The sequence below is a fragment of the Typopeltis vanoorti genome, chromosome 18, assembly GCF_054136105.1.
Source record: "Typopeltis vanoorti isolate ZY-2024b chromosome 18, IOZ_Tvanoo_1.0, whole genome shotgun sequence".
Classification (NCBI taxonomy): Eukaryota; Metazoa; Arthropoda; class Arachnida; order Uropygi; family Thelyphonidae; genus Typopeltis; species Typopeltis vanoorti.
The window spans coordinates 45,863,697-45,883,322 of NC_143566.1; the positions used below are offsets into that span (position 1 = coordinate 45,863,697).

At 34.7% G+C, this 19,626-nt stretch overlaps 1 protein-coding gene across 5 annotated transcripts in view; it reads left to right on the plus strand.

Moving 5' to 3' along the window:
* The window catches only part of Sac1 (phosphatidylinositol-3-phosphatase SAC1), a 359,287-nt gene that overhangs the window by 214,578 nt on the left and 125,083 nt on the right, over nt 1–19,626 (plus strand). For all 5 annotated transcript variants that reach the window (XR_016549855.1, XM_090408681.1, XM_090408682.1 and 2 more), the window contains exon 12: nt 6,168–6,266. Coding sequence is in view for 4 of the 5 variants with exons in the window: in XM_090408681.1 (XP_090264807.1) it covers nt 6,168–6,266 (99 nt within the window). In the remaining variant the exon portion in view is untranslated. The remainder of the gene's footprint in view (nt 1–6,167; nt 6,267–19,626) is intronic.

The window sequence follows — 19,626 nt, forward strand, 5'->3', positions numbered from 1 at the left end:
TCCCATGGCAGCCAGTTGCCAAATACTTAGGGATACAGCTAGATAAAAGAATGCACTTTGTATCTCATGTAGATTATGTCTGCTTAAAAGCAAACAGAGTAAGTAATAAGACAACTTTACCCATTACTCTACTAGTGCAGTTGGCTATACACAGAAAACAAGCTGCTCCTATATAAAATGATGATCAGACCCATACTGATGTATGGATTGCCAAGCTGGGGGAAGGGGGACCAGCAGACTTGAACTTCAAAAAAAAAAAAATAAATAAAATAAAATACAAATCATACAAAAGTAGTGCTTCCATGTGACATTCAATGCTCCATGGTTCATGAGCAATTCACAGCTTCTAAAAACCTCACTCAATCCTTAGCATTCTATATGATGAACTCTCCTTTGGATACTGGTGTACCAATTCTTCATCCCTAAGAACCCAGCCAATACCAGATCTCTGCACAATAGTCTAAATATGCTTTATCAGAATTTTTTAAAGAAGTATAATAATCCCCATTTGAGCCTCTGTAGCTAAGTCAGTTTCAGTGATACCCTCTGATTGGAAAGGCCTGGGTTTTGAATCCTGTCTAGGACCTGAAGAACTTTTATCATGGTTTTTTTTCTCCTGGGAACTTGGGTTATTTCATTTTGCATATAGGCAGACTGGCCAGGGGAATACACACAGTGTTCATACAAAATATACTTGTAGGCATAGAGATAATGACTTGAATCCAGAATCACGGTTACGAATTTCAAGGCTATCTTGGATGGTTATGTACACTTAAATTAAACAGTTCCAATTGTAATGGACTAAAGATCTAAAAAGATTGTAAAAAAGAAGTATTACAGCTATGTAGGAGTTGATCTTAAGGTAAGTCTCCCAGATTTTTGGCAGATGAATGTATCTATACTTGTTTTCTGGAAACCCTGCTCTAGAGACTAAACATGGAACTTTTTCAAGCCCTTCCTACTTATTGGAGGCCTGAAGTAGGCCACTAATGAGCAATAATTTCATCACTCGGTGTAAGACTGGGCAATAAAATCCATCTCCCACCTAAAGACAATCACAAAAATCCGTGCCCAGAGTGGGATTCAAACCTGTTGGTTGGAGAGAGCATATATGCTAACCAGCATAAGAAGAAGTTAACTCCTTTTAATCTAGGCTTGATAATGTTTTCTTCAATATCTAGGTACTTCAACTCTCTCCACATTGCTCTCAGATCGTTAGCTTTATCAAATTCTTGTAGTCCATTTCCATCAGTGTGTTATGCCTCATACCACACTGATGGAAATGGAATATATGGCATACCACACTTGGGATGAATCTTTCATCCCAAGATGCATAAATTTACATTTATACTTAGCTACATTAAAGTGGCAGCTATTATTCTTAGTCTATATTACCAGTCTTACTTTTAACTTCAGAATTTTATATAGAATGTTTATTAACTTTTGCTTTATACTGTTTTGCATCATTAGCAAACAATTAAAGCATAAACTATCTCTTATCTATGTATATCTTGTTGAATGCATTTGCAAAGCCCATTAGTATCATCTTGTAGCCATTCCTTTATCCAGCTCACTTGTCACTTTATTATAAAAAGTGAGTACATTAAGGCAAAGTCTTCTCTTCACAAAACAGTTCTGACTCACATGGAGTAGTATGTTCTCATCCATCCATCCATTCCTAAATTTTGCCTTTAATAAAATTTTTCAATAACTTAACCACCATTTCTGAGATGCTGATTGGTCTGTAATTTGCTAAGTCAGTCTTGGAGCTTGTTTTATGCAATTCTATACATTCTTATTAAAATTCTGCAATATCCTAAACACCTCCAAGTAGATAATTTCCTGTAGTGAATTTCTTTGAGCAGAGCATTGTATCAGTGCTGGCAGTATGGAATAGCTGACCAAATTGTATTCACTATTGGCTTAAACCAAGCAAAAAAGGTTATATAACATGATAATGCTATGTTGGCTGGGCATCACCAGCTGTTATCCTTAAGAAGTCAAGGTGAACAGTCCAATAGTAGTTTTTATTAGCCCAATAGTAGTTTTATTAACTAGTAGACTGTGTGTTTTATCATAATAACTTTGTCATGGAAATCATATGAGTTCTTAGTGTGTGAAGTTGTTTCCTCTGAAGTTAATAATTTAGTTAAATATCTAGCAAGATTATAAATCAAAATGGGTATAACTTCTATGATTGGTCATAGAGAAATGTCTGGTTTGTGAATTGTATATCATCATAGATTCCACAGATCTACTAACTAGCTTAGGCATCACAAGTCTACCATCATGATAAGAAAATAAATATTACTATTGCTATAAGAAATATTCCCTCCAGACAGAGTAATCTTTTCATACATAACTTGAAAACAGTTTCTATAATTTTAAATTTTGCTACAGTTATCAAACACATGAAATGTGCTAAATCTTTTGACGGCAAGATCATAGAATACTACCATACAAAACTGAAAAAAAAATAGTTATATAGATGATATTTTGCTTATCTGATAAGAACTGAAGAGCAGCCTGATTGACTTTACTACACAACTTGAATAGCCTGAACTTCAAAATGTCTCTCATTTGAAATTGAAAAGTGACTTCTTGTATGTATCAATTTTTGTCTCAAAACATGTAATCTATAAAAAAAGAAAAAAAAAATACATACTTGCATGTCACCTTTCACCATCACCCTATCCAGAAACCAGTATATCAGTGTAAAATTGTTATGTATAGAGCTTGTGCCATATCAAAAAAAAAAAAAAAATTGTCAAAAAACAAAGAAATCTAGAAATTTGGGATTTTGCTAAGGCTTTTGACAGACTGCAGCATGGAAGACTGTTGCATAAATTGGAGAATTGGATTATACAATATTAGCATGGATAAGAGGATAGCTGACTGACAGATATCAAAAAGTGGTATGTGGTGGATGTGAGTCCCAAGATTTAAGGTAACTAGGGGCCTACCACAAGGATCAGTCCTTGGTCCACTGTTATTCATTCTGTAAATTAATGACATTGGGAATGTTTTGACATACAACATATAGTTGTTTGCTGATAATGCAAAGATAGGTAGGATAATTAGGAATGCTACTGATATGCAGTACTTGCAGAATGATTTGAATAGGCTTGAATTGTGAGCAGTGGAAAATGGATGTCAGTTCACTGTCAGTAAATGTAAAGTCATGCTCTTTGGCATGTTGAAATATCTAATGTTGTATTATATTGGTGGAAGAATTATGCTAGAAGAAACTGATCAGGGCTAGGAATCTTGGAGTGTTAGTAGATAGGAAGTTGAAGTTCAGGGGCCATGTAGCAAAGATCTCAAATACAACTCAAAAGATAATTGCAATGCTAAAACAAACTTTGACATGTAAAGATAGGGATGTCATTTTGCATCTTTACAAGACCTCACTTGAACTATTGTGTGCAGGTCTGGTCTCCTGGTTTTCATTGTGATACAGTGGAGAGAGTGCAAAGGAGAGTATTAAAAATTATATCACGTTTGTGGAATATGAAGACAGATTGCGAATTTGTAGCAAATAGGAGAAAGAGGGGTGATATGGTTGAAAGTTAGAAACTTCTGAGAAGATCATACAGGATTTCAGTAGATGGAATTTTTCATTTCATGGTGGGTAGGGAAAGAACGAAAGGGCATTAATAAATTTAATTTAATCCTTTATCCAAGTGTAAGCAAACAAAGTTTGTGTCTGAAGTATCTTCAGGACTGAGGCAACTCGTGGTAAAGGTGGACCAAGCCCTCATCACTCCTTTTCTTAGTATCTCCCATAATGCAAAGCACATCTCCTTGCAGACACGTATAATGGTATGCATTAAGGGAAGGGCCACTACCCTGACCGGTTTCGATCTTTATTGAATGTTCAAGTACAGGTCAAACTCCAAAAACTCAGCGTTGTTCCCCCTCAGTAACTGACTCTACCCTGTGGCAGGCTCACCATACCACCGAGCAGAGACGCTCATATGTCATCTGAGGGGTAACAGCAACAGTCATGTCTCAGTTAACTTCTTGTTCTACAGCACTGCCATTCATTACCCCCCATGACCTGGGTGACAGCAACAACCGAGCCTCAGTTAAAACTTGATGGGCTACAACATTGCCATTCATCGTCCAAGCTTCCAACCGGTTTCGACCTTTATTGAGGTCTCGTCAATGGGAGCCAGACCCAGAAGTGGTGATACCAAAGTGGAAGCAATGGAGAAGTCATATTTACCTGTACGAGTTGCCAAAAGGTGTCTCACCTTATTATTAAATTACTCTGGATTTAGAGAAAGAAGTTGGAAGTTTTTTTCCACTTAGACTCTAATAAATTTAGTTTAATCCTTTATCCAAGTGTAAGCAAACAAAGTTTGTGCCTGAAGTATCTTCAGGACTGAGGAAACTCATGGTAAAGGTGGACCAAGTTCTCATCACTCCTTGTGATGAGAACTTGGTCCTTAGTATCTCCCATAATGCAAAGCACATCTCCTTGTGGACAGGATTAAATTAAAATTATTATAGTCTAACCAAGTGGGAAAAAACTTCCAACATCTTTCTCTAAATCCAGAGTAATTTAATAATAAGGTGAGACACCTTTTGGCAACTCGTACAGGTTAATATGACTTCTCCATTGCTTCCACCTTGGTATCACCACCTCTAGATCTGGCTCTCACTGACGAGACCACAATAAAGATCGAAACTGGTTGGAAGCTTGGGTGGTGAATGGCAATGCTGTAGCCCAAGAAGTTAACTGAGACATGACTGTTGCTGTTACCCCTCAGTTGACATATGAGCATCTCTGCTCGGTGGTATGGTGAGCCTGCCACGGGGTAGAGCCAACAATGAGAGTTCTTCTCAGTGGCAGGGTGAGCCTGTTACTGAGGGGGGAACAATGCTGAGTTTTTGGCGTTTGACCTGTACTTGAACATTCAATAAAGGTCAAAACCGGTCTGGGTGGTGGCCCTTCCTTTAATGCATCATTATACATGTCTGCAAGGAGATGTGCTTTGCATTATGGGAGATACTAAGACAAGGAGTGATAAAAGCTTGGTCCACCTTTACCACGAGTTGCCTCAGTCCTGAAGATACTCCAGATGCAAATTTTGTTTGCTTACACTTGAATAAAGGATTAAACTAAATTTATTATAGTCTAACCAGGTGGGAAAAAACTTCCAACGAAAGGGCATCTTTGGAAGTTGAGAAGGAATGCTGTCTTTGAGCTAGATTTTTCTCTCATAGAGTGATGCATGATCGAAATGTATTATCATTGCATTTTATGTGTGCAAGCAGTGCGAATGAATTCAAGAACCATTATGACAGCTGGTGCATGTAGTATGTGGCCTCCTTTGATGAGGAGGCCACATACTCCAGGATGTCTCTCTTAATAATAATGAAAATGATGTCAGCTCTAAAGCAACCATCATTCTGCCATATATTATATTAAAAATGTCACAGATAAAATAGCCGAGAATCTCAAACAGCATAACTTGAAAGTGGCATTTATAGTCATGAGAAAAATATCTTCAGTCCTAAGATCATCCAAACGCATCTGAACAAACTAGATGTATAGAAATTTTTGTGCCCTCTTGTGGAATATATTATGTATGATAGAGGTCTGATTGGAAGCAGGAGAAATGTGTATGTATATAATTTTTAAAAGACACTCACTACAAAAAGCATACATGTCTAGCCTTTCGTACAACAAGAGGGGAAAAAACATGAAGTAGACTAGCAAGGAACAAAAATGCCATACATAGAGATCAACATTATATTTCAGTAAATTTGAAGAAGCTGCAGAGATGATTTGGGTGTCTAGCTCAGCATAACAAAAATCAAGATCTCATGCTCAAATATTTATGGCCTTCTTTTATAAAACATCTTGATTTCAAAGAATTAGGCTTTGCTGAAAGATGTATATATTCCGAATGAATACTGAAAAATGCATGTGATATAGGCAACACAGTGTTTATTATTACGTGTTAATATTACATTCTATTACCATTATAGATATAAGTTTTAAGCTTGCTTTTATGTTTAGTAGTTCTTGTGTCATCAATTCTTAATATTTTTTTCTAGAGGAAGCATGCTCTAATGTGTGAGAAACTAGTTGAATAAATAAAAATTGTTTGGTGGTAATACCAGAAGTATATGAGTATGTATTTTTTATTTATAAGGTATGAGCCATTTGACTTTCATCATGAATGTAAGAAAATGAGATGGGACAGATTGTCTATACTTATGGATAGAGTTGCTCAGGATCAAGTCGACTTTGGGTGAGCAGCAAACATTTATTTATTTTTTTTATAAAATAACACTTTTCTTTTAAAATCATAATTTGAGTTGTTCAAAGATGAGTAACTTCAATTATGAAAAGCCTTGCATTGTCACTTCACTGTTGCAGAGAATTATTATTATTATTATTATTATGTAGCACCTCCAGGGAATCCAAAGAGTATTTTCCCTTTTTCTTTATAACTGGACTTTTTATTTTGTGAATCAGTTTCAAGTAGTAATAATTCAGTACATACTTCAGCAGTGCTGTTATTAAACCAGTTCCTTTATAAAATTCGTTTTTATTAATAAGACAGTTTGAAATGATAATTTTTTTTTCTCAGTATAAATTGGACAGTATTGATGATATGATTAAGTAAAACAAATTATGTCTATTTTACATATGGCGAAAATTACTCTTGGTGATTACCGTAGTCCCACCCTGATCTGCAGGTTCGCTATCTGCGGTTTCAGTTATCTGCAGTCAACCCCTGTCTGAAAATATTAAATGGAAAATTCTAGAAATAAACAATTTATAATTACATTGGGTAGATATTAGATCCAACATTATTTCAAAACCAAATATTTGTAGTAACTATGAAAGTTTCATAAGTTGATGTGAGAGCTTATGAGAATACCATCCTCAACATCCCTGAGTTGCCTTAGCTTGCACTACTTGAATTAAGTAGCTAAGGCAACTTGGGGATGATGAGGATCGTATCCCCACTCTTAGATCAACTTATGAACTTTCATAGTTTCTACAAACATTCGGCTTTGAAATTATGTTGGATCTAGCATCCACTATTACTAATAGACAATTCATAAGTTTTAATTTGTGCGCTGTTCTGAGTTGTTCTCAGTTATCAGATCGATTGTTGCGGTATCGCAATACTTGTGTTTCAAGTAACCCTTAATTTTCTTAATAATGTTCCCTAAGCGCAAGAGTAGTTATGTTGGCAATTCAGATATGCCAAAGAGAAGCTGTAAAATGCTTCCCTTTAAGTGAAAAAGGTGAAAGTACTAGAATTCATAAAATAATAAATAAATAATAATAAAAAAATGTATGCTGAGGTCGCTAAGATTCCATTCACATAACTTTTATTACAGTATGTTGTTATAATTCTTATATTTTATTATTGTTAATCTCTTACTGTGTCTAATTTATAAATTAAACTTTATTATAGATATGTATAGGAAAAAAACAAGTATATATATTGTTTGGTACCATCTGTGGAACGTATCCCCCGTGGATAATGGGGGACTACTGTATTTTGATAAACTGTGATTCTACTATATTAGATGCAATCATGAAATGCATCCATTCATGATATTCTACAATAAATTTACTTAGTTGTTTTAATTTCAATCCTGAATTGATACCTGTTTGCAAATTTTTGGAACTTGATTCTTTGGTGGATATAATTAATTAGTTGTTTTGTTATTCTGGTCATGATTAAGTAGACTATACTTATATACTTAACTCTTTTCCTATAAATGATTTTACATTATGGTAAATGGATTATAAACTCTGCAGTTGTTAATAAAAGTTTTAAACTCATATTTGAAAGTAATAGGCACTTGAACCTTAATTTTTGTGATTATTTTATTTTGTATTATTTAACATTTTATTATTATATTATCTGGTATGTTTTGAGAGATTCACTGTGCACAGATATGTTCAATATAATCTGTTCCCTCCTGAAAACTTATTGCAGGAAAACCACACTAACATTAGTCTTATTTCTCCTTAAGCTCGTTCACTCTTAAAGCACACACACAACAAATTGATCATGACCTTTGGTTACTCATTTCACTCATTTACTACTTTCCAAGCAAAAATTCTAATCCTCATGCCATTGCAAAACTTCCACGCTCATTGTTCTCTCTTTTCCTGTCATATAACGAAAAATTTCTTCAACATCTACTCTATTAAACCCATTTAGTGACTTATATGTTACTATCATGTCCTCTCTTTTTCACTTGAAAATGAAGGTTTATAATCCAAACCTCCATTTTATCCTCATAGGGAGTACTCCAAAGACCATTTTGGTCAGTTGCCTCTTGTTCCTCTCCAACACTTAAACATCCCCAACCCAAGAAATTCAGATGACCAAATCCAAGATCAGAAGTTTTAAAGGAACATGTATACTAGATATGTTGTTAAACACTTACACAGCTTAATAGAAAAAAAATATAGAATGTATTAAAAACTACAGTGTATTTTATCTAGCCTAACATCCACATCTTCAGGGAGAGAACAGAAGATCAGTTAACTACACATAAAATGTGAATCACAATATATAAGTCACGTGGCATGTGCTTACTAGCTCATGGCTTGATATACTATTAAAGTTGGGAACTAAAATAAAATATATATATATATATATATATATATATACAGGTATATTTATACAGGTATCCCTTGCTTAACACTGTGAAATTAATTGCGACAATCCCTTTATATATATGCGGCACAAGTTTTAATTAATGTACCTTTAAATTTACCAAAATTCCACCAAATATGACATCATTGCTACAACCCATGGACATGGGTGTCATTGCAACTTTTAAAGCCTATTTTCTTAAAAAGACATTCTCGAAGGGAGTAGAAACAACAATGGAAGAAAATGCTATTAGGCTCCAAGAATTTTGGAAAATTTTAACATTAAACATGCACTTGAAAACATTCATGATTCGTGGGAGCAGCTATCTTCTAGCTGCATGACAGCTGTTTGGTAAAACCTTTTGCAGAATGCTCTAATGACTTAGGTGGTTTTCAAAATCCTGTGAACAACGTGGTTGAAGAAATCATTGCAATTGGTGAGGACCTTGGTTTTGATGGTGTTGATGCAGAAGATATTAAAGAATTATTGGATTCAAATTCAAAAGATTTCAGCAACAACGATCTTCTTGAAATTGAACAACAATGCACATATGAAGACAACAAATGAATGTGAAGATGAGGTTCCAAAGGAGATAACATTCAAAGAACTGGATGGAATATTTCGCAGTTTAGAATTGCTTAAGCAGCATGTTATGGATACAGATGTTAATCGAAGAATGCTTGTTTGCCGAGGTCTAGAGAGTCATTTTGCTTGTTATCATAGAATTTATGCTAATAGGTAAAAACTAAAGTTGTTCAAACAACTCTTGATAACTTTTTTGATAAAAAAAATTGCAATAACTAATGTAAATACAAGCATTTATTAAACATTTACTTTGCATTCATTTTTTATCTTTCCTAAAAGAGTACCAAATGAATTATTAATACAGTAATTGATCATGGATGAATTGTAATTTTTATCATTGATTATTATATTTGATTAACACAATTTTGATATACGTGGTGACATCGAGGGATTAATTAATCGCATAATCAAGGGATACCTGTATATATATTATTGGCAGTTAATAATGGGTAATGGCAGGCACTTTCAAACACTTTGAAATTGGTACACTCAGAGCAGTTAAGGTTTGGATGATTTCGTAAGGTTTCACAGTTTCCAGGAACAGAGACAATCAAATTTCAATTTACGAGCATGAAGAATCTTGGTCTGGTTCCAAAGATCTAAAACATCAAACTAAGAGACATCCTTTTAAATAAACTTAGGTTACCAAGCTTGAAAATGGCTTAATGTACGTTCTTACTGTTGCAATACCTAACTGCTATTTGACTCTGTCCATGATGACTGAGTTATAAATTTGACAAACAGATTGCTCACTGATTGTGTCCTTGAATGTTCCAAATTTTTCCTTGTCTCCTCAACAGATACCTTACTTGGATGTTATGCTATAGTAGGTGAGGAAAAAAAAAAAAAGGCATTAAATAGATGTATATCCTTCTCAGAACTGCAAGCTCCTTACTCCTCAAGCAATACACTAATATTGTATTACAACAGTCTTGATAAAAGCAATGCTGTTATATTTGAAGCTTCATTGCTCCAACTATTTATTCCCCATCTATATCCAACTTATATATTTATAGTCAGTCATGGAGTAAGATAATAATATTATAATTTTATTTTAGTTGGTTAAAATATTTCAGATTCATAACCAGGATGCAGTGACTTCAAAATCAGTGTGTTGTGTATATTCAAAGAATGAAGCTCAGTTATAAAATTAATTAGGTAAATATCTTCTGTAAGCATAAAATTATATTCAATAAATACAATTCTCTGTATTAAGTAATTCTCTCCAAAAAGATCTGACATTCATACTCTTTTTGGAATTACAATCAGTTAATTCAAATATTCTATATATCTAATTCTTAAATTCAAATTAAATACATAGGATAACTAACTATATGGCCATTCTAGAATTCTTTATATGAACTCAAAGAAAATTCTTTCGTTCACTGATTCTCACAGTTAAAATCAATTCTAAGGAAGTAACATTAAATACCATACTGCAAAAGAAACTGAATATGGCATTACTAAAAGTTCTGTCATTTTTGTTCTTTTGTTTCCATTAGTTAATTCTGTTATTTTACTGTTTTCACTCTTTCATTCATTTGTTCATTCTGCCTTATCTCTCAAATTACTTAGAATTCATTCACAGTTAAAAGGCCTCACTTAACTAATATAATTGCATATGTCTTTTTTCAGTAACAGGTTTCCTTAAACACATCTTTCTTTCAATTTGCTGAAGTAGGCATTGAAGAATAATCACTCAAACAATAGATTCCATTGCTTCTTGGAATATATATGAAGGCTTGATATATTATACTGTCCTTCAATTATTAACTTCACAGTTCCTCCTTGAACAGTGGTCAAAGATGCATATGAAAAACTTTTCTGAGATTAGAGAACTTAACTCAGTAGTTTACTAGACCTTTCCAGCTCTCCTTCTTTGCTTACTTGTATTCTTGTTACCCAGTAACAGCTGTTCTAAAAAAAAATGATAAAATAAAATGCAATAAACATAATTAACTTAGTAAAAAAAACTAAATCAGCAGCCCTTTATTATTTTATTATCATTATTATTATCTTTAATATAATTCTATTGTATTTTTATTTATTTCATCAGAGGGCTATGGTCAGATTCATTTTTCAGAGAGTGCTCTCTGAAAAATGAATTTGAAGTAATAAGAAAGATGTTTTTATAAAACAAAAAAAAAGCTATAATAAGAAAACAATCCATAGAATCCTTCACAAAAATGAAATCTAAAACACGATTACAGTAAGACCATAGCCATCCCCCATATACGAAGATTATCTAAAAGAATAGACAATACCCAAAGAAGTACAACATTAAGGCCACATTTAAATCACCAATGAAAATAAAAAGTATACTAAACTCTTGCCTAAATATCTCCTTCCTTCCCTTGCCCATTCAGGCGTATACCAAATCTGTTGCACCTCTAACATACCCCTACATGGGCGCAACAATCCATATTATCGCAAAATGAAAAGAAGAACGTAAACTCTTATTTATAATGTGAACCCATGATGAAAGGTTGTCAACCTAAGTTCAGTGTTATGGATAGACTAAGCTAACTGACCTGGTTGGCCGAGTGGTTAACGTATCCGCTCTCCAGCCAAAGGGCTGTGGGTTCGAATCCCACCGGGCCTGGATGTTTATGATTGTTTGTGAAAATACTAGTGGTGGTTTTCGGTGGTAGATGACGTTGATGTATATGATGAAGGTAGTTGCGATTGGTGGATTGGTAGAGTAAATGCCTTCCCTCGATGAATCTTTAGATTCCCTGGAGGTATTATGTAATAATAATAATAATAGTACCACTGTTGTCAACCCTGTTCTGGATCCTGGTTCTCACTAGCCTCTCCAACACTTAACCCTGCGGAGGTCGCAGCTGATCTGACAAATACAAACAAATTGTTTTAATATAAATATTCTTACACATATCCAGTTATAGCTTTGAGGTCATGACTAGCTATGCATACATATATTATGAGTGATATTCCACACTGTTTATGCCATCAGTTTAGTTTAACATGTGTTATGTAAATGTTTGTGATATTTGATAGTAAATTGTATTTAAGAGATACCTCAAACACTGATGTCAGTATAGTATTGGTTTAGGTTTTTTTTTTTTTTTTTTTTTAATTTACTGTTGAAAATGACTGGAAAAATATATCAATTGGATGATCCATCATCAGATGTTGAAGAGATTCAGCGAATGTTACTCGAGTCCGATGATTTATTCGTATGGAGTTTCCTCTCTTTTTTTCCCCCGTCTCTATTGGGACGAGTTGAGCCCCCTCATGGGGGTTAAGTATTTATGGCTGTAGATCCGTGTGTGTTCATGGGGCCAGTTTGCCTGCTTGCAGGATGAAAAATGCCAGATAAACTGGCAGGAAAAAACCCTACTGCCCATGCCCAAGACTGGCTATCTTGACTATGGCTGAGGAAGATCCTCAAATTCGTCACATCTTCGATGGGAATCGAACCTGGTACACTCCTTCCCCAGTCATATGGTTGCGAAGCGCACAGCCACTAGGCTAACCGTGCGGACAAGTCCGATGATGAGAATGATAGAGTCAAATGTGAAAGTGATATTTGATAGTAAATTGTATCTGAGAGATACCACGAACTCCAATGTCAGTATAGTATTATTGGTTTAGTTGTTTTTTTTTTTCTTTGTTCAATAATTTCTAGATTGCAACTAAAAATAAATAAACCATCGTGTATTATATTTGCAGTGTTTTTTTTTTTTTTTTTTTTTTTTTTTTTAAGTTTTATTGCATTTCAGCATATACTAGTAAAGAATGTATATCTTGGATACACGCGAACTAAGCTACGATTTTTTCAACCGCAATCTCCACAGGGTTAAACTACAACATCCTGACACACTCAGATTGGCCTATAATTCAATGCTCAACTCCCTTATGAATTATAAGTTAAAGACGCTAAGAAATTATATTTTTGGTTTCATCCTTTATCCAAGTGTAAGCAAACAAAGTTTGAACATGAAGTAACTTCACAACTGGGCTACTTGTATATAGAAGCTAATAACTTCACATTGATTGCCTTAAATGCAAGGCACATATCCTTACAGATGATATATATATATATATATATATATATATATATATATATCCTTGTCCCCTATGAAGTGGTACAATTGCCTTCCTTCCAATCCTTTGGAACTATACTCAATGTAATGTTCCTGGCATACAAAACTCCCTGGCACATTCTTTCAAAATGCTTCAAAAATTAATAGGATAGCAACACAATAACTCCCTGTCAGATAACTCTCTAAGATAATTATGTGTTATTGCATTTTATTTGATTATTATTATTATTATTTTTTTTTTTTTTTTTTTTTTGGCTAAGTGATATCACTTAGCCAAAAAATTAGCGACAACACTCGAGGAGTTGGTAGGTCATTCCCCCTCCTATATCAAAAACACACAACACTTCATAAACATCATCAAAGACATTACATTAGAAAAAGATGATTTATTAGTCAGTTTTGACGTCTCTGCCCTCTTTATGAATGTACCAATCAATGACACAATCCTTCTCCTACAAAACAAATTCCCTCCAGATATCACGGCGCTTTTTGCGCATGTATTACAGTCGGGTTGTTTTGTATGGCAAAACGCCTTCTACTTACAAAAAGAAGGCACAGCCATGGGCTTGCCATTATCCCCCCCTATTGCTAACTTTTACATGGAACATTTTGAGCAACTTGCCCTAGATTCCTCCCTTCTAAAACCCAAAGTCTGGCTTAGATACGGTAACGATGTTTTTGCGATATGGTCCCATGGCCGCCAGACATTAGACACATTCCTTAGCCACCTAAACAAACAACACAAACGCATACAGTTCACAATTGAAATTTAAAAAACACAGCACACTTCCGTTTCTAGATACACTTGTCACACGTCTTCCCTCGGGCAATCTTTCCTTCACTGTTTACCGAAAACCGACACATACGGGACAATATATACACATAAACTCCTACCACCACCCAACACAAAAACTAGGTGTCATCAACACGCTAAAAAACAGAGCTCAGACGATTTCTTCCAGTGAACAGGCACTGAAAGACAAGTTTAAAATTATCAGTAATAACCTACAAAAAAAACGGATGCAACCAAAATACTATAAACAAAATTCTCTACAAAACCACAATAAAAAACAAAGACAAACCAGACTACAGTAAAACTATAACCATTCCCTACATTAAAGGAATATCAGACAAAATAAACAGAGTACTACAAAAGTACAACCTCAAAGCCACCTTTAAACCTCCTGCAAAATTAAAAAACTTACTCAACTCATCCAAAGACCCACTCCCTCCACTAGCTCACCCTGGAGTATACCGGATTTATTGTACTTACAACATACCATATATAGGAGAAACAAGACGCACTATTCCTATTAGACAAAAAGAACATAAACGACACATTAAATATAATAATTATGGTGAAGCTGGCCTTTCTGATCATGCCCTTGAATACCTTACACAGAATTGACTGGAAAACCACCAGCTGTCTACATCACACTAGAACATGGTATGAATGGAAATTCAAGGAAGCCTGCAAGATTATGAGCAACCACCCCAATCTGAACAACAATGATGGTTTAAAAATCCCAAACATATGGAAGGTATATATTCGACCTTCCTCACCAAGAACAACTATAAACAGGACTGTAGAAAATCCAGTATTGTAAATCAAAAATAGGAATTGTAATACTAAAAATAGGACACCAATTGTTTCTGAAAGAAAACCATCTAAAAGAATGTTTATTCCTGTCATTGTAAAAACAGAATTTAGCTTGATGTAAAAAAAAATTGTTTTTTTTTTTTTTTTCACCAGAGGTCACGCCAGTAGAATAACATGTGATCAAATCATTGTTTCTCTAGCTTACAGTTAATGATGTAACTCAGCTTGTTCTGTATATTTATGTACGCTCCAGATGATGATCTTGATGTGAAGATCGAAACGTCGGGATAATAAAAAAGTTTTTTAACACAGTTGTAAATTCCATAAAATTTTTAAAATGAATTCTTCTTTCTATCTTTCTCTTCTTTGCTGACATTTTAAATACTATAAAAATATTTTTATTTTGTTAATATTTAATTGAATGTTACGATATTCACGTTACCTAACACAATCACCAGTAAATAAAAGCACAGCAATGTCCACTACAAAACCTTTACTTATTTTAACAAAGTGAGCAGATCTACATACCACACCTGCACTATCCCTAGTTAAAACAGCTGTTAATTTATACCTGCAATATGAACTCGCAGATTGATCTTCATATAAATTGTGCATGCATATTTCAGATATGTAATAAGATACAGAAAAGAGAGTAAGTGAGATGAGCTAGTTATGGCAGGCACATTGACAAGAGTGCTTTAGCTGCATAATATATATAATATATATATATGCATATATATATATATGCACTAAAGAATGTTTTTCCTTAATGTGTGTGATCAACCCATTTTTTACATCAAAGATATTATGGTTTAAGTAACCTGAAGTATCAGTTCATCTACCATGATCAGGAATTAATAATCATAATAAATTTATATACTATACACAATCAACAATGTATGAAAAACATTTCCATGTTTGGTCTTTAGAGAATGATTTCCAAATTATGTAAAAAAATTAAGTAAAAATAGAAAAAATTATATAAAGCTAATGAAAATGGGAAAAAATTTCTTGGCCAGTTAACAGTACAAATGTAAAATTGTTCAGGGGTGGGAGCAACATATAAAACAACATCCCGTTTAAGATAATAATTGTCAGAGTCTCTGTACATTAGTTATTATTATCACACCATCCATGGAGTCAGCAGACTGATTGTGGGAGTTCATTTAACTAACATATTTATCATATTTAACCTTAAAATCTAGAACACTTTCGGTATTCAAAAAAGTTCATATTCTGGAAATGTGTTCCATTCATCCACAATTCTCCATGTAAAAAAATCTATCCCTTACACCTCTCTTTACCACACTCATACACAACCACTAAGGACTGTCACTATTAATCTCATAAAATCCCCTAACTTCAATGTATCTATCACATCACCTCTTTACCTTCTATCTGTATAGCTCAGTAATTTACATTCTTTTAACCCCTCTTTCTCTCCATAGCCAACATTCCAGAATCCTTATAACATTATCAATGGTTTATTTATTGATACATCTAAAGGTTGAAGCATGGAGGGGAGTCCTCCTGGGATTATAGCTATTTTTGTGTTCATTTAGCGAAGTTCATACTTTACAGCTTTGATTTTATGGCACCTAAACTGATCCCATATTAACAAAGCAGTTTCTGATGTAAACTGCCAGGATGTCCAGACCACACTTTCTCTATCCATAACGTCATCCCTTCCTCATCCATCCACCCCTTTGTATGAATATGAATATAAACTCTTTTGGGAAGTTTTCATTTAGACATTGTTTTTCTTTTAAAAATTAAAAAGGGTTGCAATTTTGTTCCATGCGCAGAGCACGACAAAACAACAGTATAGTGGGTTTTTTGTGACCAGAAGTTTTAACAGTAATATTTTTTTTACCTTTGGAATCAACAGTTTTGTTCGAGGGCACATCAAAAGTCAGCGGCACTTCATCCATATAAGCTATCTGTGAAAGTTCAAAATTGTCTTGTTTTCTAGCATTTATGATGAATCCATGAAACTCAATAATTTTATATTTGAATTCCTCTCGCATTTTTTGATTTTTTTCGTTTTTGCATCCATACATAAATAATTTTTCTTCATAAATCTAAAGCGTCACGATGGCAACCCTGTAAAATAACTGATATTTCTTTCTGTTGCCAATAATTTTGCTTGTTGAATAATCATTTTTGTAGATATGCAGCAACATAATCTTTTTTGACCCATTATCAAAGTTTTTAATTCATTTTCAATTTCTGGCTATTTTGCCAGATTTCTGTGGAAATTGTTTTTTAGAATTTGCTTCTATTAATTGCTTTTCTTGTTTCTTCCAAGTTTGTATCACTGTTTCTGTAGGCAAAGGCCCCAAGTGCCGCTCTGCTGCTGTATTGCCATTCTTTTTTTGCATACTTGATCACACTAAGCTTAAATACAATGGTATAGCATTGTCTGTTTTGTAGAATCCATCATTTATGAAAAAAATTAAATATAATAATGTTTTGATGACTAGTTTAAATGTGTGACTGCTAACGACTGTGCAACTATTGCTTATCGATTTCTATCGATAAGCAATGATGCATCGTAACTGCACAAACATAAAAAACACATTGCTGTATAAGACTCACCATAAGATGCATTCAGCTTATAGCATGCATACTAATTTTCAGATAAATTTTAGGTATATAAAAAAAAGGGTCTTAAATGGTGAAAAATATGGTATACCTTCCCCAGTTGGAGGAAATGCCAATAAGATCTCTAGGTGGCAGATATCTTTCATCACAAAGTGAAATACCACCACCTTGCTTATTAGAGATCTGTAGTGGCTGCAGCATGTTTGGTTGCTAGAGCAAGGATTCCGATTTCTATCCACCCTGCTCTACCTGCATGAAATGAATCTGATACCCTCAATAACATACCAATGTCACTGTAGGAGCACCCCCCCCTTCACGAGTACAGCAGTAAAGTGGTTCCGCAGGCTGGTCGCTGGTTACTCCATGGGACCGAACCAGTCAGTAATGAATGTGGAGGTTTCTCAATCACCAAATCCTGCAACTGTGTATTTTTCCAGTTCACGAATGGAGGGAGACCAAATACTGTGGTTGCAAGGGGAACAGTTGAGGCCATGTATGGGCAGTATGTTTGAAAGTCTTTCACCTCCCAGCATGTCCCACTTCCTTTTTATCTTCTCCTCACCAAATACAATGGACCACAAACCAAAGAAATGTAGTTTTACTGCAGATCTCAAATATTCTCCTACAAAAAATAGTTAAAAGAAACCATAACAAACATCAAAAATCCAATCAAAATATCACAAAAAAAAAAAAGAATAATAATACAACCAAACAACCCATTAACATTATTAATTCTTAAAAAAAAAAAAAAAGTTTTCATATCCACGTCACTAACATCCATGGCTTAAACAGAAATATAAACAATGTGCAATACCACCACCTATAGTTATAAACCAGAATTACTATTCCTATCAGAAACCCAACAGCCACTGTCCACCTCAACTGCTCAAACTACATGCTACACAGTTCTTTCTGCCACAAGGGTGGCCTTGTGCATTCATCAGAACCAACATACTATGCCAGAGACTGCAAATCCTTAAATCTCACTGTTTGATCTGCTACGGCTCAAAATTTCTTTACTCTCTATATCACTCTCCAATCATCAACAACTCTCACCCCATCAATTATCTCTATCTAAAGCTTGACTTTCTGCAGTCGAAATATCTCAATAGTGACACCATCCTTCTTGGTGACTTCAATGCCCACAACCTCATATCGGTTCCCCATCTTCAGTTTCACCAATCAAGAAGGCACAGATGCTGAGGTGTTTGCCATCAGCATTGATCAATATCAAATCATCAATCTTCCTATCAGAATACCTGAACACCCCTCCAATTTGCCAACACACTTGACCTCTTCCTAACAAGCTCCCCATCCAAGAATACTGTGGTTGTAAGTTCTCTTCGTAACTTGGATCACAACCTCATACAATTCTCTTTTGCCACAGAACAACTTTCTCCTACCAGTTCACAGTCTCATGTCTTTTGGCACTAGGGTGCCAACTGCAAAGACCTCCATGACTTGTATTCCTCCTTCCCATGGTCTGACTACTGTTTCAGTTCATATCCAAACACCTGCTCAGACTGTATAAGAGAAATCATCCTCACAGGAATGAAGGCTTTCGTCCCTTATACCACTCCAAATTCTCAGCCACCATCGAAGCCTTGGATCTCAAAAAAGTGTGTCAATGCTGTAAAAGAAAAAAACTTTTGCTTACATTAATGAATGACTCGAGACCAAAACTCTAAATCTGACTGACCTGCAGCTAGCAGCAGTTGTAAATGAATCATCACCAAATCCAAGTCAGACTTTGAAAAGGAGAAATGGTCCAATCTTGCCTCCTGCTCAAATGGCAGTCACTCCTTCTGATTCCATGTCAAGGCCATTGGGTGCAACTTCTGTCCATTCAACTCTCCACCACTCTCACATCTGAATGGTACTGCAGTTACCTCACTTAAAGACAAGGTCAACTTACTGGCATCACTATTCTCTTTCAATGCCTGCACTGATTACCTAGGTTATCATTCCTCCACTCCACCAAGAACGGCTCTCTTCATGTCAAACATAGCCTTCTGACAAAAAGAAATCCGAAGAATCCTTAATAACCTAAACACAAACAAGGTGTGTGGTCCTGATGGCATCCCACCTATTGGGTTAAAAAATTGTGCCTTAGAACTAACAC